The following is an 18,193-nucleotide window of genomic DNA, read 5'->3' on the forward strand; positions in this document are numbered from 1 at the left end:
TGGATAACAAGCAGCTCATTATAGTTTAACATTTTCAAAACGTATTTACTAACTTACTTGAATAGTTTCACACCTACGCCCACGAAGCGGACAATATTTTGGAGACAAATGTTGTCAAAAGCGCATTCTGACACACTGGAAGCAATTTACGAACGCACCCTTTGTTCTGAAGTTATCAGTGGACACAGAAATATGAATAAACCATGTTTAGCGGATCTCTTCTTTGTATAAAGTGACGCAGGTGTGCAAAAAAAGCATCTAACGATGCCCTTAGCTGTTGTACAAGTTGTCTGAGGCAGGCGTAAGACTACAGGCGTTTTCAAGTGCATTGGTTTTGGGAAACAGCTCGGAGATGTAACGATGTTCTTACGAAGGTGTTAACGACGAATTCATGCCGCTTTTAAAACAACTGTGAACTCTGAATAATACGAAGTAAAATTATGACGTCAGGGATCTTCAGGTCGGTTCTCTAGAAAGAAGCCCGAGTTGGATGACCGTTGAAATCGATTTTTCCCAGTCGGAGCTCATTTTTTCTCCTGGGTTCCCAGTTGTTTTGAACGCACTGAAGTCAGAAATTTCCCAGTTCCCAGTTGTTTTCAACGCGGCATTAGCTTTTGGGAAACCGGGCCAGGTAGGGAAAGGGGTCCAGCTCCGATATCGTCTCTCAGAGCAGTCCTCCCTCGGGGTCTCTATGCTACCGCCTACTGATATGTAATCTTTCAATGCAGTGCATCTCTCAGGAAAAGTGGGGGTTTCGAAAGGAGTGGACGTTTCAGAAGGAACCATATCAGGAGAATGTGGGGTTTTCAAAAAGTGCCAATCAAGATGTCCTTTGTGTTATCGGACTTTAGTCATGGTCTGCAGAGATGACAGTAAGGAATTTCAGTTGTAGCCAAAAAAAATGTACATTCACTCACTGTGAGCTTTGTCTTTGAACTTTACCTACCCGTAGCCATGTATGTAACGTTACGTTTTTCGTAAATGCTAGCTAACGTTAGCTACCCTATTATAAAAAGCATTCATTTTACAATGTATTTTATTAAATATTTGAAATAATAATAGAAATATCAAATCATGGCGGTTCTAGTAGTTATGGAAATCCAGCGCTTCTAGTGTTAAGACTCCTTTCGAAACGCCCACTCTTTTCGATATCCCACTTTTTCTGAGAGATGCAATGCATTGAAAGATTACATTTCAGTAGATGGCAGCATAGAGACCCTGAGGGATGACTACTCTGAGAGATGACGTCGCAACTGGACCCTATTGCAGGTATATTCAGTGGGTAGGTTTGCTGACAACAGGATGACTCCACCCACAGTACTGCCTAGCTAGTTAGATTGAGGCTAGTTAGCACAGCCATATTTGTAGAATCAATTTCAGGTGTCTATCAACTTACTGTCAAATTCAACCTAATCTATCAACTTACTGTCAAATTCAACCTCATCTTCACTGGTGGTCAAATTAAACACACTCCGCTCATGTCTGGTCGTTGTGGTGGTTAGATTTCGGCGAATCAAGGGGTTGATCATGCTGCTGCTACTCGAACTTTCCTCTCTGAGCCCGTTCAGAGAGCTAAACATATTGACGTCGTCCATTTAACTGTGGCATAAATCCATGTCCAACTGTAAGAATACTTAGGCTTTAATATTTCGCATGAACGGTAACTACTTTAAGTAGACGTTATTATCAAATAATATTTACACAAGCTCGCCAGAAGAGTCCCATACGGTCAAGTGTCATCCATTTCGAACAACACACACGGGAAAGAGAGGGGGCGTTGTCTTAAAACAGCATGAGCTGAATATTACGTTCGGTTTAATAATTTCACGTCCACTGTGAAGAGAAATTATGAATCAAGTCTGACTTCATTTGTATCATTATATATTGATGAGATTGTATCACTTTTAAAACGTAACCCTATCCATTCATGTAATCCATTACCGCGGTCTTGTTCGTTTTATTATTTTGCGCTACAAGTCAGACATTCCCTGCAGCATCTAATTTCGTCCCTGATCCTGGCAAGGATGATGATGAAATGTTACAAATCTTTATTGGTGACATACATGTTTTTTTTCATTAATCAGAAAAAATACACATTTTAGAGATTTCAAACGAAAACTACAAGTACTGACTTGTTCAATAGTTCACCCCAGAGTCATATATTTAGTCTATATTCTATGGCTTTGGTTAACCCTATGCAAAAAAAAGTATTTAGTGGTTCTATTGACTGGCAGACAGCAGGGGATTGGCCTGCTGGATGGTCTTGGCAAGATGGGATACTGCTTTTGTCAAACAACTTTTGACGTTGATTTGACAAAATTGAAATCTTTCTAGCCATGACCCTGCTTGGACCCTGCGAAACCTAGATAACTGTTCATGCGCATTGCGCACCAACAACTAACAATAAGAGAACGTCATAACACAGGCACACAAACTGTCTAAGAGGGTTGAATATAATGTAGGCACTAGCGCAGGGGTGGGCAAACTTTTTGGCTCGAGGGCCACATCGGGATTTTGAAATTCAACAGAGGGCCGTATTTTTGGGGGGACTAATTGTTTGTTAAAATCTATTTGCGGGGCCTCCAGAGTGGCGCAGCAGTCTAGAGAGGGTGGTGTAGTGGGGGGGGGGGGGGGGGGGGGAGTGGTGTCTAGTGGTCTATTTCACTAGTCTTACAGGAACAGGACTAATGGAGAGAATTTAATGTACGGTAGGTAGGCCGTGACTGTCCTCACACTCCAGTACAGTAGGTGGCAATGTATGCACATGAAAGTTGGATGCGATCCGCGTAACCAACCCCGACGAGGAAGAGCAAGAGCTCTGCTTGTGTTCTCTGCGCAGAATCAATCGTGATTCATCCAAAACAAGCGCGCGGATAGATGGATGTCAACATGAGGAGGAAGAGGACTACCTTTGTTTTCATTGCAGCCACTTCAATCTAAATCACGGTTTACTGATTTTTGTTGTTGCGACAACTGAATTCTGTGAACTTAACGTTAAGTTTTCTTACTCGCTGACAACATGTATGACAGCTAGCTAGCTTGTTTGTCAGACGCTAGCCATCTAGTTGTAGCCGGAATTTGATTTGATGAAAGGGTGCTACCAGAGAAAACAGAATCAACAAACAGAATATAGACCTTATACAGACAGGCAGTGCACTAGCTAGGGTGTTTTCTTCAAACAGTCGAGATGACGGATGCAAGGTGAGAGGAGTACCCATCTACATGTTTCCTTGTTCATTGATGTTACACTCAACTGCAAGGAACCATAATTGTGTAGAATGAAAACACCTGCATACATGTACCAAAGCCATTTGTGTCATGATGATTATATTTCATAACAGCTCTGAACCAGCTGGAACCATCAAGGCCATTGACAGGCACTCTGTGCATCAGATCTGCTCTGGACAAGTTGTGTTGACCCTGGCTACAGCTGTCAAGGAACTGGTTGAAAACAGTATTGATGCAGGGGCCACCAATGTTGGTAAGTGCTTTGCAAATACTGTACTGTAAATCGACTGGATGTAGTATGGTTTCTGTTTTGGAAATGCGTTGTTGTTGATGTTGCACAAATCCAAAATATGGAGAGTTGTTTCCACCTCATATCTGTAGACATTAAATTGAAGGACAGCGGAACAGAGCTTGTGGAAGTGTCTGACAACGGCAAAGGAGTGGAAGAGGTTAATTTTGAAGGACTAAGTGAGTAACACCATTTATCTGCCAATTGTATGTTTGTATATTGCATACTGTAGTATACTGTATTTATTGGACACTGTACTCAGGCCCTTGATTTTATCCTCCTGCCCACAGCCTTGAAGCACCACACATCGAAGCTGAAGGATTTCTCTGACCTTATCCACGTGGAAACATTTGGCTTCCGAGGGGAAGCCCTCAGCTCTCTTTGTGCCCTCAGGTAAAGCTGTGTTCTATCTCTATATCTCCTGGATGGATAGAGAGTATAACATAGTTGAACTTATTCTAAGAGTCAGATGCAAGTTCCCTACTCTCCTCTGCAGTATTATCAGCTGACCTCCTCTTTTCTCTCCCCAGTGACCTCAGTGTTGTGACCTGTCATGAGGCTGCCCAGGTGGGCACCAAGCTGGTGTTTGACCACAACGGTCACCTGACCCAACGGTCACCCCACCCCAGGCAGCAGGGCACCACGGTCAGCCTGTCGCAGCTCTTCTACACCCTGCCCGTCCGACACAAGGAATTCCAACGCAACATCAAAAAGGTCAGTTATTTTCAAATCAAATTTATTTATAAAGCCCTTCTTACATCAGCTGATATCTCAAAGTGCTGTACAGAAACCCAGCCTAAAACCCCAAACAGCAAGCAATGCAGGTGTAGAAGCACGGTGGCTAGGAAAAACTCCCTAGAAAGGCCAGAACCTAGAGGGGAACCAGGCTATGAGGGGTGGCCAGTCCTCTTCTGGCTTTGCCGGGTGGAGATTATAACAGAACATGGCCAAGATGTTCAAATGTTCATAGATGACCAGCAGGGTCAAATAATAATAATCACAGTGGTTGTCGAGGGTGCAACAGGTCAGCACCTCAGGAGTAAATGTCAGTTGGCTTTTCATAGCCGATCATTCAGAGTATCTCTACTGCTCCTGCTGTCTCTAGAGAGTTGAAAACAGCAGGTCTGGGACAGGTAGCACGTCCGGTGAACAGGTCAGGGTTCCATAGCCGCAGGCAGAACAGTTGAAACTGGAGCAGCAGCACGACCAGGTGGACTGGGGACAGCAAGGAGTCATCAGGCCAGTTAGTCCTGAAGCATGGTCCTAGGGCTCAGGTTCTCCTAGAGAGAGAAATAAATAAAGAGAGAGAGATAATTAGAGAGAGCATACTTAAATTCACACAGGACACTGGATAAGACAGGAGAAATACTCCAGATATAACAGACTGACCCTAGCCCCCTGACACATAAACTACTGCAGCATAAATACTGGAGGAAATGAGTCACTAGTCAGTCATATTCGTTTGGATCTACACTGAGTGGTGTGTCATGCTGTGGTTGGACAGTACATTACTCAACCACAACAACACAATTGACTAAAATAACAGCACTCCTTTAAAAGGAATGTCAATACACTACTTTGACTGGTTGTATTCTACTGTTTGTATTTTCTTCAGAACTGGTTTAGGGAATGCATAAAGTATTGTGCTCTCACTTTGTATGTGTGCAGGAATACACCAAGATGATTCACGTGCTCCAGTCCTACTGCATCGTCTCTACAGGGGTTCGTATCACCTGCACCAACCAGACGGGACAGGGCAAACGCACCCCGGTCCTCTGCACCAGCGGCAAACAGAGCATGAGGGACAACATTGGAGCCATATTTGGCCCCAAACAGTTGCAGAGTCTGCTTCTATTCCAGCAGCTCTCCCCAACAGACAACATCAAGGAGGATTATGGACTGAGTAATGCAGACCTACCCAAAGACCTCTTCACAATCTCCGGTTTTGTGTCGCGAGGGGATCATGGTGTCGGGAGAAGTGCCACAGACAGACAGTTCTTTTACATCAACAACCGACCGTGTGATCCTTCTAAGGTCTCCAAGGTTGTGAATGAAGTGTATCACATGTTTAACAGACATCAGTATCCATTTGTTGCATTGAACATCACTGTTGCCTCAGAGTGTGTGGATGTGAATGTCACTCCAGACAAGCGTCAGATCTTCCTCCAGGAGGAGAAGCTCCTGCTAGCCATCATGAAAAGCTCTCTCATCGCCATGTACGAGACTGGAGTCAACAAGATCAGCCTGAACCACATGTCCTACTCCACCACCAGTAAACACACTTTACAAGATTCCTACAGACCAGCAGAGCCTCCATCTGATATGGAAGGATGCCAGTTTCCATCATCTGAGATGGCTCCTGAAGCTGGAGATGATTCAGAATCTGTTATACCAAGCCCCCAGCCTTTTCTCAACTTGGCTGGATTGAAGACTGCTTTCTCCATGCACAACAGCCCAGGCAGTGGGTGCAAGTCGAGCACTACTAAAGCTGCTAACACTGGTCCAACCCAGAAGAAACTGCAGTCTTTCTTCGGAGGCTCTGACAAGAGTCAGAACACACACGGGCCAAGTTTGCAATCTCCTTTGAAATCCAGTCGAGGTGCAGTGAAATGTTCCCCTGTGGGGAGGTCTGTGCTGGAGGGGTTCAGGTATGGAAGGACGCCGGACAGCGACGTAGACTCTGGCAGAGAGAGCGTCCTGTCAGAGCTCAGCTCCCCCACAGCCACCCCAGAGAGTCTCTATGCTACTACAGGGTCAGAGTTCAACTCACCAGACATCACAGTAGATGACGAACCCATTATAAAAAGCGAGGCACTCGATGAACCTTTCAATGAGGAATGCACAGTTGCTAAGCACTTCGACCGGCCGATTGAACAACGTATTTCAGAGACGTCTGTGGAGATGAGCTTCAGTCCCAACGCCAAGAAGGCCAAACTAGAGGATGGTCAGTTCTCCTCGGAGTACAAGACCACACATTCAGCCAGTTCTGAAGGATCCTCTGGGTCTAATGTGGACGCACCAGTCTGTGTACAGAAGAGGGCAGTGCCACTGCAGTTCTCTGTACAGGAGCTGTTTGGGAGGGTGAGAAGGCTACAGGAACAGCGTAGAGAGAAGGCTGAAGACGGGCTGCGCTACAGACGCTTCAGAGCCAAAATCAGCCCTGGAGAGAATCAGAGTGCTGAGGATGAGCTGAAGAAAGAGATATGGTGGGAATTTAACTGCTATTTTTGGTTATTGTTGGTTAATTGTAAGGACAATATTTTTTTCCTGACCACTATGTTTGACCTTTTATCTCCATAAAAGAAAGTGGCACAATTTAATCTTATTTTTTTATTGCATTTCTGAACCAATTTTTAGGTGCACGTTGCCTTCGTCAGGGTCGACATAACAATATGATTATTATCAAGTTATTATACTTAAGTCCGTTGAAATGTTCCCATCTGTAATCCCCATAGCAAAGACAGTTTTAAGGACATGGAGATAATCGGACAGTTTAACCTGGGCTTCATCATAACTAAGCTCAACTCTGACATCTTCATGATAGACCAGCACGCCACCGACGAGAAGTACAACTTCGAGATGCTTCAACAACACACTGCACTGCAAGGACAGAGACTCATTGTGTAAGAAATCACTGACATTCACCACCACTTTTATATAGGTAACTTAACTCATTTTGTGTTAAACTTATTGGTTTTTATGGTGTTTTCAGTCCACAGAATCTCCACCTCACAGCAGTCAGCGAGAACGTTCTCATGGAGAACCTTGAGATCTTCAGAAAGAATGGCTTTGATTTCCTCATAGATGAAGAGGGTAAGAAAATTTGAAAACAACACTCCTATATTTAGTGGGGTAAAATATACCTTGCCATAAGAAATTAGAATTACACTCTCCAAAAGGTAGATTTCAAACTAGCATGGCTCCTATCCGTTTTCTGATTCTGAATTCCATTGCGCTCTGTGTTCCAGCCCAGGTGATGGAGCGGGTGAAGCTGGTGTCCCTGCCAACCAGTAAGAACTGGACATTTGGTCCGGGGGACATCGAGGAGCTCATCTTCATGTTGAGTGACAGCCCAGGGGTCATGTGTCGGCCGTCTCGTGTCAGGCAGATGTTCGCCTCCAGGGCCTGCAGGAAGTCGGTAAGTGGTTGTTACAGTTGAAGTCGGATGTTTACATACACCTTAGCCAAAAACATTTAACACTGTTTTTCACAGTTCCTGACATTTAATCCTAGTAAAAAATTCCCTGTCTTAAGTCAGTTAGGATCACCACTTTATTTTAAGAATGTGAAATGTCAGAATAATAGTAGAGAATAATTTATTTCAGCTTTTATTTCTTTCATCACGTTCCCAGTGGGTCAGAAGTTTACGTACACTCAATTAGTATTAGGTAGCATTGCCTTTAAATTGTTTAACTTGGGTCAAACGTTTTGGGTAGCCTTCCACAAGCTTCCCACAATAAGTTGGGTGAATTTTGTCCCATTCCTCCTGACAGAGCTGGTGTAACTGAGTCAGGTTTGTAGGCCTCCTTGCTCGCACAAGCTTTTTCAGTTCTGCCCACAAATGCTCTATGGGATTGAGGTCAGGGCTTTGTGATGGCCACTTCAATACCTTGACTTTGTTGTCCTTAAGCCATTTTGCCACAACTTTGGAAGTATGCTTGGGGTCATTGTCCATTTGGAAGACCCATTTGCGACCAAGCTTTAACTTCCTGACTGATGTCTTGAGATGTTGCTTCAATACAGCCACATACTTTTCCTACCTCATGATGCCATCTATTTTGTGAAGTGCACCAGTCCCTCCTGCAGCAAAGCACCTCCACAACATGATGCTGCCACCCCTGTGCTTCCCGGTTGTGATGGTGTTCTTCGGCTTGCAAGCCTCCCCCTTTTTCCTCCAAACATAACAATGGTCATTATGGCCAAACAGTTCTATTTTTGTTTCATCAGACCAGAGGACATTTCTCCAAAAAGTGCAATCTTTGTCCCCATGTGCAGTTGCAAACCGTAGTCTGGCTTTTTAATGGCGGCTTTGGAGCAGTGGCTTCTTCCTTGCTGAGCAGCCTTTCAGATTATGTGGATATAGATACTTTTGTACCTGTTTCCTCCAGCATCTTCACAAGGTCCTTTGCTGTTGTTCTGGGATTGATTTGCACTTTTCACACCAAAGCACGTTCATCTCTAGGAGACAGAACACGTCTCCTACCTGAGAGGTATGACGGCTGCGTGGTCCCATGGTGTTTATACTTGTGTACTATTGTTTGTACAGATGAACGTGGTACCTTCAGGAGTTTGGAAATTGCTCCCAAGGATGAACCAGACTTGTGGAGGGCTACAATTTATTTTCTGAGGTCTTGGCTGATTTCTTTCGATTTTTCCATGGTATCAAGCAAAGAGGCACTGAGTTTGAAGGTAGGCCTTGAAATACATCCACAGGTACACCTCCAAGTGACTCAAATGATGTCAATTAGCCTATCAGAAGCTTCTAAAGCCATGACATAATTTTCTGGAATTTTCCAAGCTATTTAAAGGCACAGTCAACTTAGTGTATGTAAACTTCTGACCCACTGGAATTTGTGATACAGTGAAATAATCTCTAAACAATTGTTGGAAAAATGTGTTGTGTCATGCACAAAGTAGATGTCCTAACCGACTTGCCAAAACTATAGTTTGTTAACAAGAAATTTGTGGAGTGGTTGAAAAGCTAGTTTTAATGACTCCAACCTAAGTGTATGTAAACTTCCGACTTCAACTGTATATGTTTTTGTGATGTATTAATGTGATTGACTTGTGATTTAATGAGCTGTATGATTTAACCACTAAATAAGAATTATTAGTACAAATACACCAGTTATAATGTATGTTATGCAGTGATTGAATGTGTCAATGTTTGTTTGGTATTTTAAACATACTTTTGCACTAGTTTTCCAACAACACAATTTTAATTTGTGCCCTGGTCCAATGATGCTGTGTACTCTGTCTCCCACGTAAGGTGATGATCGGGACTGCTCTGAGCACCAGTGAGATGAAGAAGCTTGTGGTTCATATGGGGGAGATAGAGCAGCCTTGGAACTGTCCACATGGCAGACCCACTATGAGGCACCTTGCAAACTTGAACATCATCTCAGAAGACTGAAGTTTCCATTGGTTTCTCAACTCAGCTGGACCAGCTCAAACAGATACACTGAATACCTCTCTAAACAGTGTTGGCCTGCTCTTATCTGAATAGACACTAGGCTGCTTTTCACCCCCAAAACATTGACTAACTCATTATGTAAAACCAAGCACTGTTAGGTTTTTTTTTTGTCAAACAATCTTAACGTTTAATCAATTTGACACTGCATGTTCATGTTCAGCCTTCATATTTGTTTTATATTTCTACAAATTTTATTATTTTAAGTACGCATTCAATAAAATAATCCGAACACAAATGCTCTGACATTATAATTTCAGTACATAAGCCCAATTTGAATAGAACAATATTTTGTTGGTGTTTGTACTGTAAATACTTCCTTGACATACTGAGGATTCCGTACTGTGCTCCTTAGCATGGTATGTTTACAGAACTGCATCGGCTGGATGACTAAGTGAAATTGCAAAAGGGGTTAAAAAGAAAAAACGACTTGGTCAAAAGTCAATTTTTGCCATTTGGCTCCCAAGCTGGTATTGTCTTGGAACCACACGTTGTAGATCAGGGGTGTCAAACTCGTTCCATGGAGGGCCTATGCCGTGTTCAAATGCTAATTGACTTGCTGATTTGTTGAATGCGGCACGTGTATATCTATAACCAGTTAGCAAGTCGGAAATTTCAGAGTTTCCTAGTTCCGACTAACATGTGAACGTGGCATTAGTGTCTGCAAGTTTTTGTTTCCAATTAAGCTCTAGACAACCAGGTGTGGAGAGTTTATTACTAATTAGTGTCCTTAATCAACCAAGTTCAAGGGAGGGACAGAAACCCACAATCACTCTGCCCTCCGTGGAATGAGTTTGACACCTGTGTTGTAGATGAAGAGTGGGATAGGACACAGATTTAATGACAACCACCATTCACTGACAAACAATTTGAGAGAAGTGATGGTCTCTGGTCTTCCTAATATTATTGTCCAAAGGTAAACCATTGCTCATCATTTGCCTCTCTCTCTGAACATGAAACAATGCCTCCATATTGTTTTGTTTTTTCCATAATAAATTAAGCATACATTGCTCAGCCAGCTAACTACATGATCAATGAAAGCAATCTGCTCACTCAGGTATGATGAAGAAAAGTATCAAGAGCAGTTCCATGGTGAAGGTGTGGCATATTTTCAGGGAGAACATGTCTTTAAGGTATTTCATTATGCCATTTCCATATTGTGTCTATATCACATTGTATCCTGAACATAAATATAAATGCAACATGTAAAGTGTTGGTCCCATTTTTTATGAACTGAAATACAAATTACCAGAAATGCTCCATATGCACAAAAAGTGTATTTCTCTTAGATTTTGTGTACAAAATTGTTTACATCCCTGTTAGTGAGCATTTCTCCTTTGCCAAGATAATCCATCCACCTGAAAACTGTGGCATATCAAAAATTGGAATAAACAGCATTATCATTACTCATGTGCACTTTGTGCTGGGGACAATAAAAGGCAAATGTCCAACAGAGCTGTTGAATGAGAAATGAATGTTAATTTCTCTACCTCTAATAATCTGCCTCCGACATTGTTTTAGATGAATTGGCACTACATCCAACCGGCCTCACAATCGCAGACCACATGTAACCACCCCAGCCCAGGACATCCACATCCGGCTTCTTCACCTGTGGGATCGTCTGGGGGGAGGGGGGTGCAGAGGAGTATTTCTGTCTCTAATAAAGACCTTTTGTGTGGAAAAACTCTTCTGATTGGTTGGGCCTGGCTCCCCAGTGGGTGGACCTGGCTCCCAAGTGGGTGGGCCTATGCCCTCTGAGGCCCACCCATGGTTGCACTACTGCACAGTTGTGAAATCCATAGATTAGGACCTAATTTATTTCCATTGACTGATTTCCTTCTTTGAAGTGTAACTCAGTAAAATCTTTGAAATATTTGCATGTTGCATTTATATTTTTGTTCAGGATATAAGATCTTTTAAATATTTTTGTTTATTTCACCTTTATTTAACCAGGTAGGCTAGTTGAGAACAAGTTCTCATTTACAACTGTGACCTGGCCAAGATAAAGCAAAGCAGTGCGACACAAACAACAACACAGAGTTACACATGGAATAAACAAACACACAGTCAATAACACAATAGAAAAAAAGTCTATGTACAGCGTGTGCAAATGAGGTAAAATAAGGGAGGTAAGGCAATAAATAGGCCATAGTGGCGAAATAATTACAATTTAGCAATTTAAACACTGGAGTGATAGATGTGCAGAAGATTAATGTGCAAGTAGAGATACTGGGATGCAAAGGAGCAAAAAAAAAAAAAATGTATGGGGATGAGGTAGTTGGTATTTACAGATGGGCTATGTACAGGTGCAGTGATCTGTGAGCTACTCTGACAGCTGGTGCTTAAAGTTAGTGACGGATATATGAGTCTTCAGTGATTTTTGCAATTTGTTAAAGTCATTGGCAGCAGAGAACTGGAAGGAAAGGCAGCCAAAGGAGGAATTGGCTTTGGGGGGGTGACCAGTGAAATATACCTGCTGGAGCGCGTGCTACGGGTGGGTGCTGCTATGGTGACCAGTGAGCTGAGATAAGGTGGTGCTTTACCTTGCAAAGACTTATAGATGACCTGGAGCCAGTGGGTTTGGCGACGAGTATGAAGCGAGGGCCAGCCAACGAGAGCATACAGGTCACAGTGGTGGGTGGTATATGGGGCTTTGGTGACAAAACAGATGGCTCTGTGATAGACTGCATCCAATTTGCTGAGTAGAGTGTTGGAGGCTATTTTGTAAATTACATCGCCAAAGTCAAGGATCTGCAGGATAGTCAGTTTTACGACGGTATGTTTGGCAACATGAATGAAAGATGCTTTGTTGTGAAATAGGAAGCCTCACCACGCGCTCTCACCACTGGTGTCCCCCAGGGCTCTGTTCTAGGCCCTCTCCTATTCTCGCTATACACCAAGTCACTTGGCTCTGTCATAACCTCACATGGTCTCTCCTATCATTGCTATGCAGACGACACACAACTAATCTTCTCCTTTCCCCCTTCTGATGACCAGGTGGCGAATCGCATCTCTGCATGTCTGGCAGACATATCAGTGTGGATGACGGATCACCACCTCAAGCTGAACCTCGGCAAGACGGAGCTGCTCTTCCTCCCGGGGAAGGACTGCCCGTTCCATGATCTCGCCATCACGGTTGACAACTCCATTGTGTCCTCCTCCCAGAGCGCTAAGAACCTTGGCGTGATCCTGGACAACACCCTGTCGTTCTCAACTAACATCAAGGCGGTGGCCCGTTCCTGTAGGTTCATGCTCTACAACATCCGCAGAGTACGACCCTGCCTCACACAGGAAGCGGCGCAGGTCCTAATCCAGGCACTTGTCATCTCCCGTCTGGATTACTGCAACTCGCTGTTGGCTGGGCTCCCTGCCTGTGCCATCAAACCCCTACAACTCATCCAGAACGCCGCAGCCCGTCTGGTGTTCAACCTTCCCAAGTTCTCTCACGTCACCCCGCTCCTCCGCTCTCTCCACTGGCTTCCAGTTGAAGCTCGCATCCGCTACAAGACCATGGTGCTTGCCTACGGAGCTGTGAGGGGAACGGCACCTCAGTACCTTCAGGCTCTGATCAGGCCCTACACCCAAACAAGGGCACTGCGTTCATCCACCTCTGGCCTGCTCGCCTCCCTACCACTGAGGAAGTACAGTTCCCGCTCAGCCCAGTCAAAACTGTTCGCTGCTCTGGCACCCCAATGGTGGAACAAACTCCCTCACGACGCCAGGACAGCGGAGTCAATCACCACCTTCCGGAGACACCTGAAACCCCACCTCTTCAAGGAATACCTAGGATAGGATAAAGCAATCCTTCTGCCCCCCCCCCCCCCTTAAAAGATCTAGATGCACTATTGTAAAGTGGCTGTTCCACTGGATGTCATTAGGTGAATGCACCAATTTGTAAGTCGCTCTGGATAAGAGCGTCTGCTAAATGACTTAAATGTAAATGTATGTAAATGTGATTCTAGATTTAACTTTGGATTGGAGATGCTTAATGTGAGTCTGGAAGGAGAGTTTACAGTCTAACCAGACACCTAGGCATTTGTAGTTGTCCACAGATTCTAAGTCAGAAAGATGCATTACATTACATGATGCCTAAAATTAAATAGCAAACATGACATCAAATCAATAAGCTTTGTTTTTCTTCCAAAGGGTATGTTTTCAGAAGGATTTTCTTCCAAAGGGTATGTTTTCAGAAGGATTTATGCATGGACATGGTGTGTACACCTGGGAAGATGGAGTGAAATATGATCTATTTTGGTCCACCACCTTTAGGAGATACATAATTTCCTAGCTAATCTTATACTACAGATGTGATCTGTGAACCATTGATTCTCATCATTTGACAGGGGAGTTTGCATTAAATGTGCCTATGGGACATGGGAAATACACCTGGCTGGACAGTAGGTGCTATGAGGGAGAGGTGTGCAGTGGAATCCGCCATGGTGTGGGGACATACAGAGGTGCTACTACCTCAGTAATATACATAGCGGCATCAAGGCAAAAGACAGAGAAAGATATGATCCTGTTGAATTCTTGAGCAAGTCAAATAAACCTGCACCTCTTCCGCTGTCTTTTTAATGCGGGCTTATTGCTTAATTTACAGTATTTGTTTGTTTATTAGGGTGCAATATACTATAACCAGGAAGTGACGTCCTGGTATGAAGGAGACTGGGTGAACAGTAACAGAGAGGGATGGGGAAGCCGATGGTAGGTGAACTTGTGTTTACACTGTGTTACACATGAATGAGCTCCCATCAAATGTGTTCTTATGTTTAAATTATATCAGTGTCGTACACCTTGCATGTGTTCTCTCTGCTGCCAAAGGTACCCATCTGGGAACTTGTATGAGGGCCAGTGGAGGAACAATGTGAGACATGGAGAAGGCAAGAGGAAGTGGCTGCAGCTGGGTCAGCAGTACAGAGGGATATGGGAGAATGGGGTCCAGGTAGTTTAAACCATATCATCCCCATCTGCCATGACATGATAGATGAATAAACCCATTATTTTGCTTTGAGAAAGACATGGTTAGTGTAACTTCACGTAAAACTGATAAATCACTGGTACATCCTCCTCTCTCTCTAAGCATGGACAGGGGATCCACACATGATTCCTGAGAGTGCCTGGCTCTCAGTACCCCCTGAGGAATGAGTACACTGGAGACTTTGACCAGGGGCCGAGGCATGCCCATGGCAGCTTCTACTACAGCCGCGGGCTCTTGACAAAAGAGAGTGGAAGGACAACAAAAAACATGGACAGGTGAAGGGGAAAAAAACACTTCCTACTTCCATAGAGCAATCATTCTAATTGAGTAGATGTTAATGTGGAGTGGAAATAAGATCTCTTTGAACATTCTGGTTAAAGTTTATTGTAAAAAATGGGCGCATATTTGAAGGGGAGCTTGTGGACGACCACACGGCAGATTTCCCCGCGTTTTGCCTGGAAGGTTCAAACACCCCTGATCTGAGTGGGATAAAAACACACACTCCCCTGTTCTGAGGACGGTAAGCACACAAAGTCCCTCTGAAAATACAGTTGAAGTCAGAAGTTTACATACACTTAGGTTGGAGTCATTAAAACTCGTTTTTCAACCACTCCACAAATTTCTTGTGAACAAACTATAGTTTTGGCAAGTCGGTTAGGACATCTACTTTGGGCATGACAAGTAATTTTTCCAACAATTGTTTACAGACAGATTATTTCACTTATAATTCACGCGTTCTGTCTCCTAGAGATGAACGTACTTTGGTGCGAAAAGTGCAAATCAATTCCAGAACAACAGCAAAGGACCTTGTGAAGATGCTGGAGGAAACAGGTACAAAATAATCTATATCCACAGTAAAACGAGTCCTATATTGACATAACCTGAAAGGCCGCTCAGCAAGGAAGAAGCCACTGCTCCAAAACCGCCATAAAAAAGCCAGACTACGGTTTGCAACTGCACATGGGGACAAAGATCGCACTTTTCTGGTCTGATTTAACAAAAACAGAACTGTTTGGCCATAATGACCATCATTATGCTTGAAGGAAAAAGGGGGAGGCTTGCAAGCCAAATAACACCATCCCAACCGTGAAGCACGAGGGTGGCAGCATCATGTTGTGGGTGTGCTTTGCTGCAGGAGGGACTGGTGCATTTCACAAAATAGATAGAATCATGAGGGAGGAAAATTTGGTGGATATATTGAGGCAACATCTCAAGACATCAGTCAGGAAGTTAAAGCTTGGTCGCAAATGGGTCTTCCAAATGGACAATGACCCCAAGCATACTTCCAAAGGTGTGGCAAATTGGCTTAAGGACAACTAAGTCAAGGTATTGGAGTGGCCATCACAAAGCCCTTACCTCAATCCCATAGAACATTTGTGGGCAGAACTGAAAAAGCGTGTGCGAGCAAGGAGGCCTACAAACCTGACTCAGTTACACCAGCTCGTCAGGAGGAATGGGACAAAATTCACTCAACTTATTGTGGGAAGCTTGTGGAAGGCTGATTGGTATAATCAGCTTTCAGTCAAATGCCACATTTGTAGGTAATTTCACATGGCAAATTCTAGCAATTGAGACAAACCCATGTCCAAAAATTATTCATTCAATAATATTTTCCTACCCAGATCAGAAAATCCAAGGAGTCTCCAGCTGTCTACACCTGAAGAGGTGGAGCCCAGTCTCAATGCAGCAGGCAACCTCAAATCACAGACCGGTTGAGGGATCCTCTTTTACTGTACCCACATATCCGTATAGCCCAATTTACATTGTTTAGCTGGTCACATCTTCACAGTATTGTTGAAAGTGTATTCCTGTGTTTCAGAGTCAGGTAGTGGGTCAGCAACCCACTCATCAGACACTGAGGACTCAGGGATCACCATGGTAGCCCCACCTATATCAGCAGTGGAAGCTAGTGTCACATCACCCTCCCCATGATCATCCCCCCAGCACAGTTAGAATACACACAAGTATATTACACAACCAATTTGATGACCTCCGAAAATCACGGTTCATCCCCAACCACCCCTTCACCCATAGCAACTCGCTCAGAGGGCCCTCTTGTCATGTGTTGATGAAACTTTCAGTGGTGAGGGGATCAATAAATGCATCAACTTCAGGACTCATGACTTAAGTTATGCAATTTGTTCCACATTCAAATAATAACATGAAATTCAAATTCCCCCTGTCATTTTACAAGATATAAACATCTAACAGTTAAACATTTAATTTGGGCGGTATTCCATTTGTTATGTGTGAAATCTTTATTTTTTATGCACGTGGGATATAAATTAGGCATACCTCCATTCTTCTGTATGAAACTGCACAAACTTATCACTTTGCTTGTTGGGATACCACGTCGCTCTGGAGCCTGCAGCCTTGCCGGCATGGCCGAAGGTGCTATTGGAGGTTCTAATTTTCTCCTACACCCTCAATTTTCACTCCTTCAGCTTTGGGACACTTGTGCATATGGTGAACGCCAAATGTAGGGGCGAGGGGGATTTGGGATTCAGCCTCAGAAATACTATTTCATACAGATGTATCTTCTAAATTATAACATTTTTCTATGGTGTGCTCATGCCAATCTCACTCCTGCTGTGTGTCCTAACCCGAGCCTGTTGAAGAGGAGTGGAGCAGGACGAGCAGGGAAGACTTCCTGTCCTGCGGACACTGAGCTGGACCCAGAGGGGACTCAGAGTACAGCCTGGAGCTGAGAAGGGAGGTGCAGGACGAGAGGCTGACGCAGACTGCACTAGCCCTACATCGCTCTGGCTAAGGAAGACGCCAGGTACTCATAGACATGATGAAGAGGTCCCTTGATCCAGTTTGAATCCTAACCCCCACACCCTAAGGGACAGTCAAATGTCCCAAGATTAAAACCCGGAGAACCCTTTGGAAGTGCTTTTAGTCTAGGAAATCTGGCCTTGGTGTGCACCATGAATGTTGATGTCAAACTCTGGTCCAACACAAGCTCTTCATGGTAACTCAACAACAAATAAACCATTTATAAAACTGTCCTTTTTCCAGGTTGAGGAATCTGTGGGAGGCAGAGGAGAGATGGAGGGAGGAGCAAGGCAAAGGGCCAGAGGGTGACCTTAACCTGTCTCCAGTGGCTGAGACAACTGTGGCCTCCACCACCTCTGTGGTCATCACCAAACAGTCGCCTGCCTGCAGCAGCTAAGAGGAAATAGACTACCCAGATCACCCTGGAGTTTGGGATAGATAGGACTGTAAGACCTGTTTGCTAGTGGCAGATTAAAAACAGACATTTTCAGATCATGGTCTATCAAATCATAACAGTCCTCTATGTTAACATGCATTTCACACAATTCTTCTGATAATAAAATAATTATCAGAATTACATAGGTGGGAGTATTGTTTCATGATTCACAGTCATTGTTTGGTATAGATGCTATAGTTGTAGAAAGAGGTACTGACAAACCAGTTAGCTCCTGCTGCAGCCTTCACTGTAAAATATAACACGTTGCAGCGTTGCTTCAATAGTGCTTGAAAG

At 43.9% G+C, this 18,193-nt stretch overlaps 2 protein-coding genes and 1 pseudogene across 5 annotated transcripts in view; 2 read left to right on the top strand and 1 right to left on the bottom strand.

The window, feature by feature from the left end:
* Positions 1-1,779, bottom strand: part of LOC129828761 (eukaryotic translation initiation factor 2-alpha kinase 1-like) — a 39,126-nt gene extending 37,347 nt beyond the window's left edge. Inside the window, exon 1 of one of the 2 annotated variants that reach the window (XM_055889954.1) lies at positions 1,427-1,779. In XM_055889954.1, the coding sequence (XP_055745929.1) occupies positions 1,427-1,595 (169 nt within the window). In that variant the 5' untranslated portion in view covers positions 1,596-1,779. The remainder of the gene's footprint in view (positions 1-1,426) is intronic. The other variant, XM_055889956.1, reaches the window with a different exon arrangement.
* LOC129828760 (mismatch repair endonuclease PMS2-like) lies at positions 742-11,162 on the top strand. 3 transcript variants are annotated; one of them, XM_055889952.1, is made up of 10 exons: positions 742-1,282; positions 3,342-3,481; positions 3,610-3,696; positions 3,808-3,910; positions 4,048-4,231; positions 5,186-6,723; positions 6,973-7,140; positions 7,230-7,330; positions 7,486-7,655; positions 9,507-11,162. In XM_055889952.1, the coding sequence occupies exons 1-10, from the start codon at positions 1,242-1,244 to the stop codon at positions 9,648-9,650; spliced, it is 2,676 nt and encodes an 891-aa protein (XP_055745927.1). In that variant the 5' UTR covers positions 742-1,241; the 3' UTR covers positions 9,651-11,162. The 3 variants fall into 3 exon arrangements, with proteins under 3 accessions (XP_055745927.1, XP_055745926.1, XP_055745928.1); XM_055889951.1 differs by having other exon boundaries at positions 742-1,269; XM_055889953.1 differs by lacking the exon at positions 742-1,282 and adding an exon at positions 2,675-3,201.
* LOC129828461 (radial spoke head 10 homolog B-like) lies at positions 10,520-18,071 on the top strand (annotated as a pseudogene).
* Positions 18,072-18,193: the final 122 nt, after the last annotated feature.

This window comes from Salvelinus fontinalis, chromosome 30 (genome assembly GCF_029448725.1).
Source record: "Salvelinus fontinalis isolate EN_2023a chromosome 30, ASM2944872v1, whole genome shotgun sequence".
Lineage (NCBI taxonomy): Eukaryota > Metazoa > Chordata > Actinopteri > Salmoniformes > Salmonidae > Salvelinus > Salvelinus fontinalis.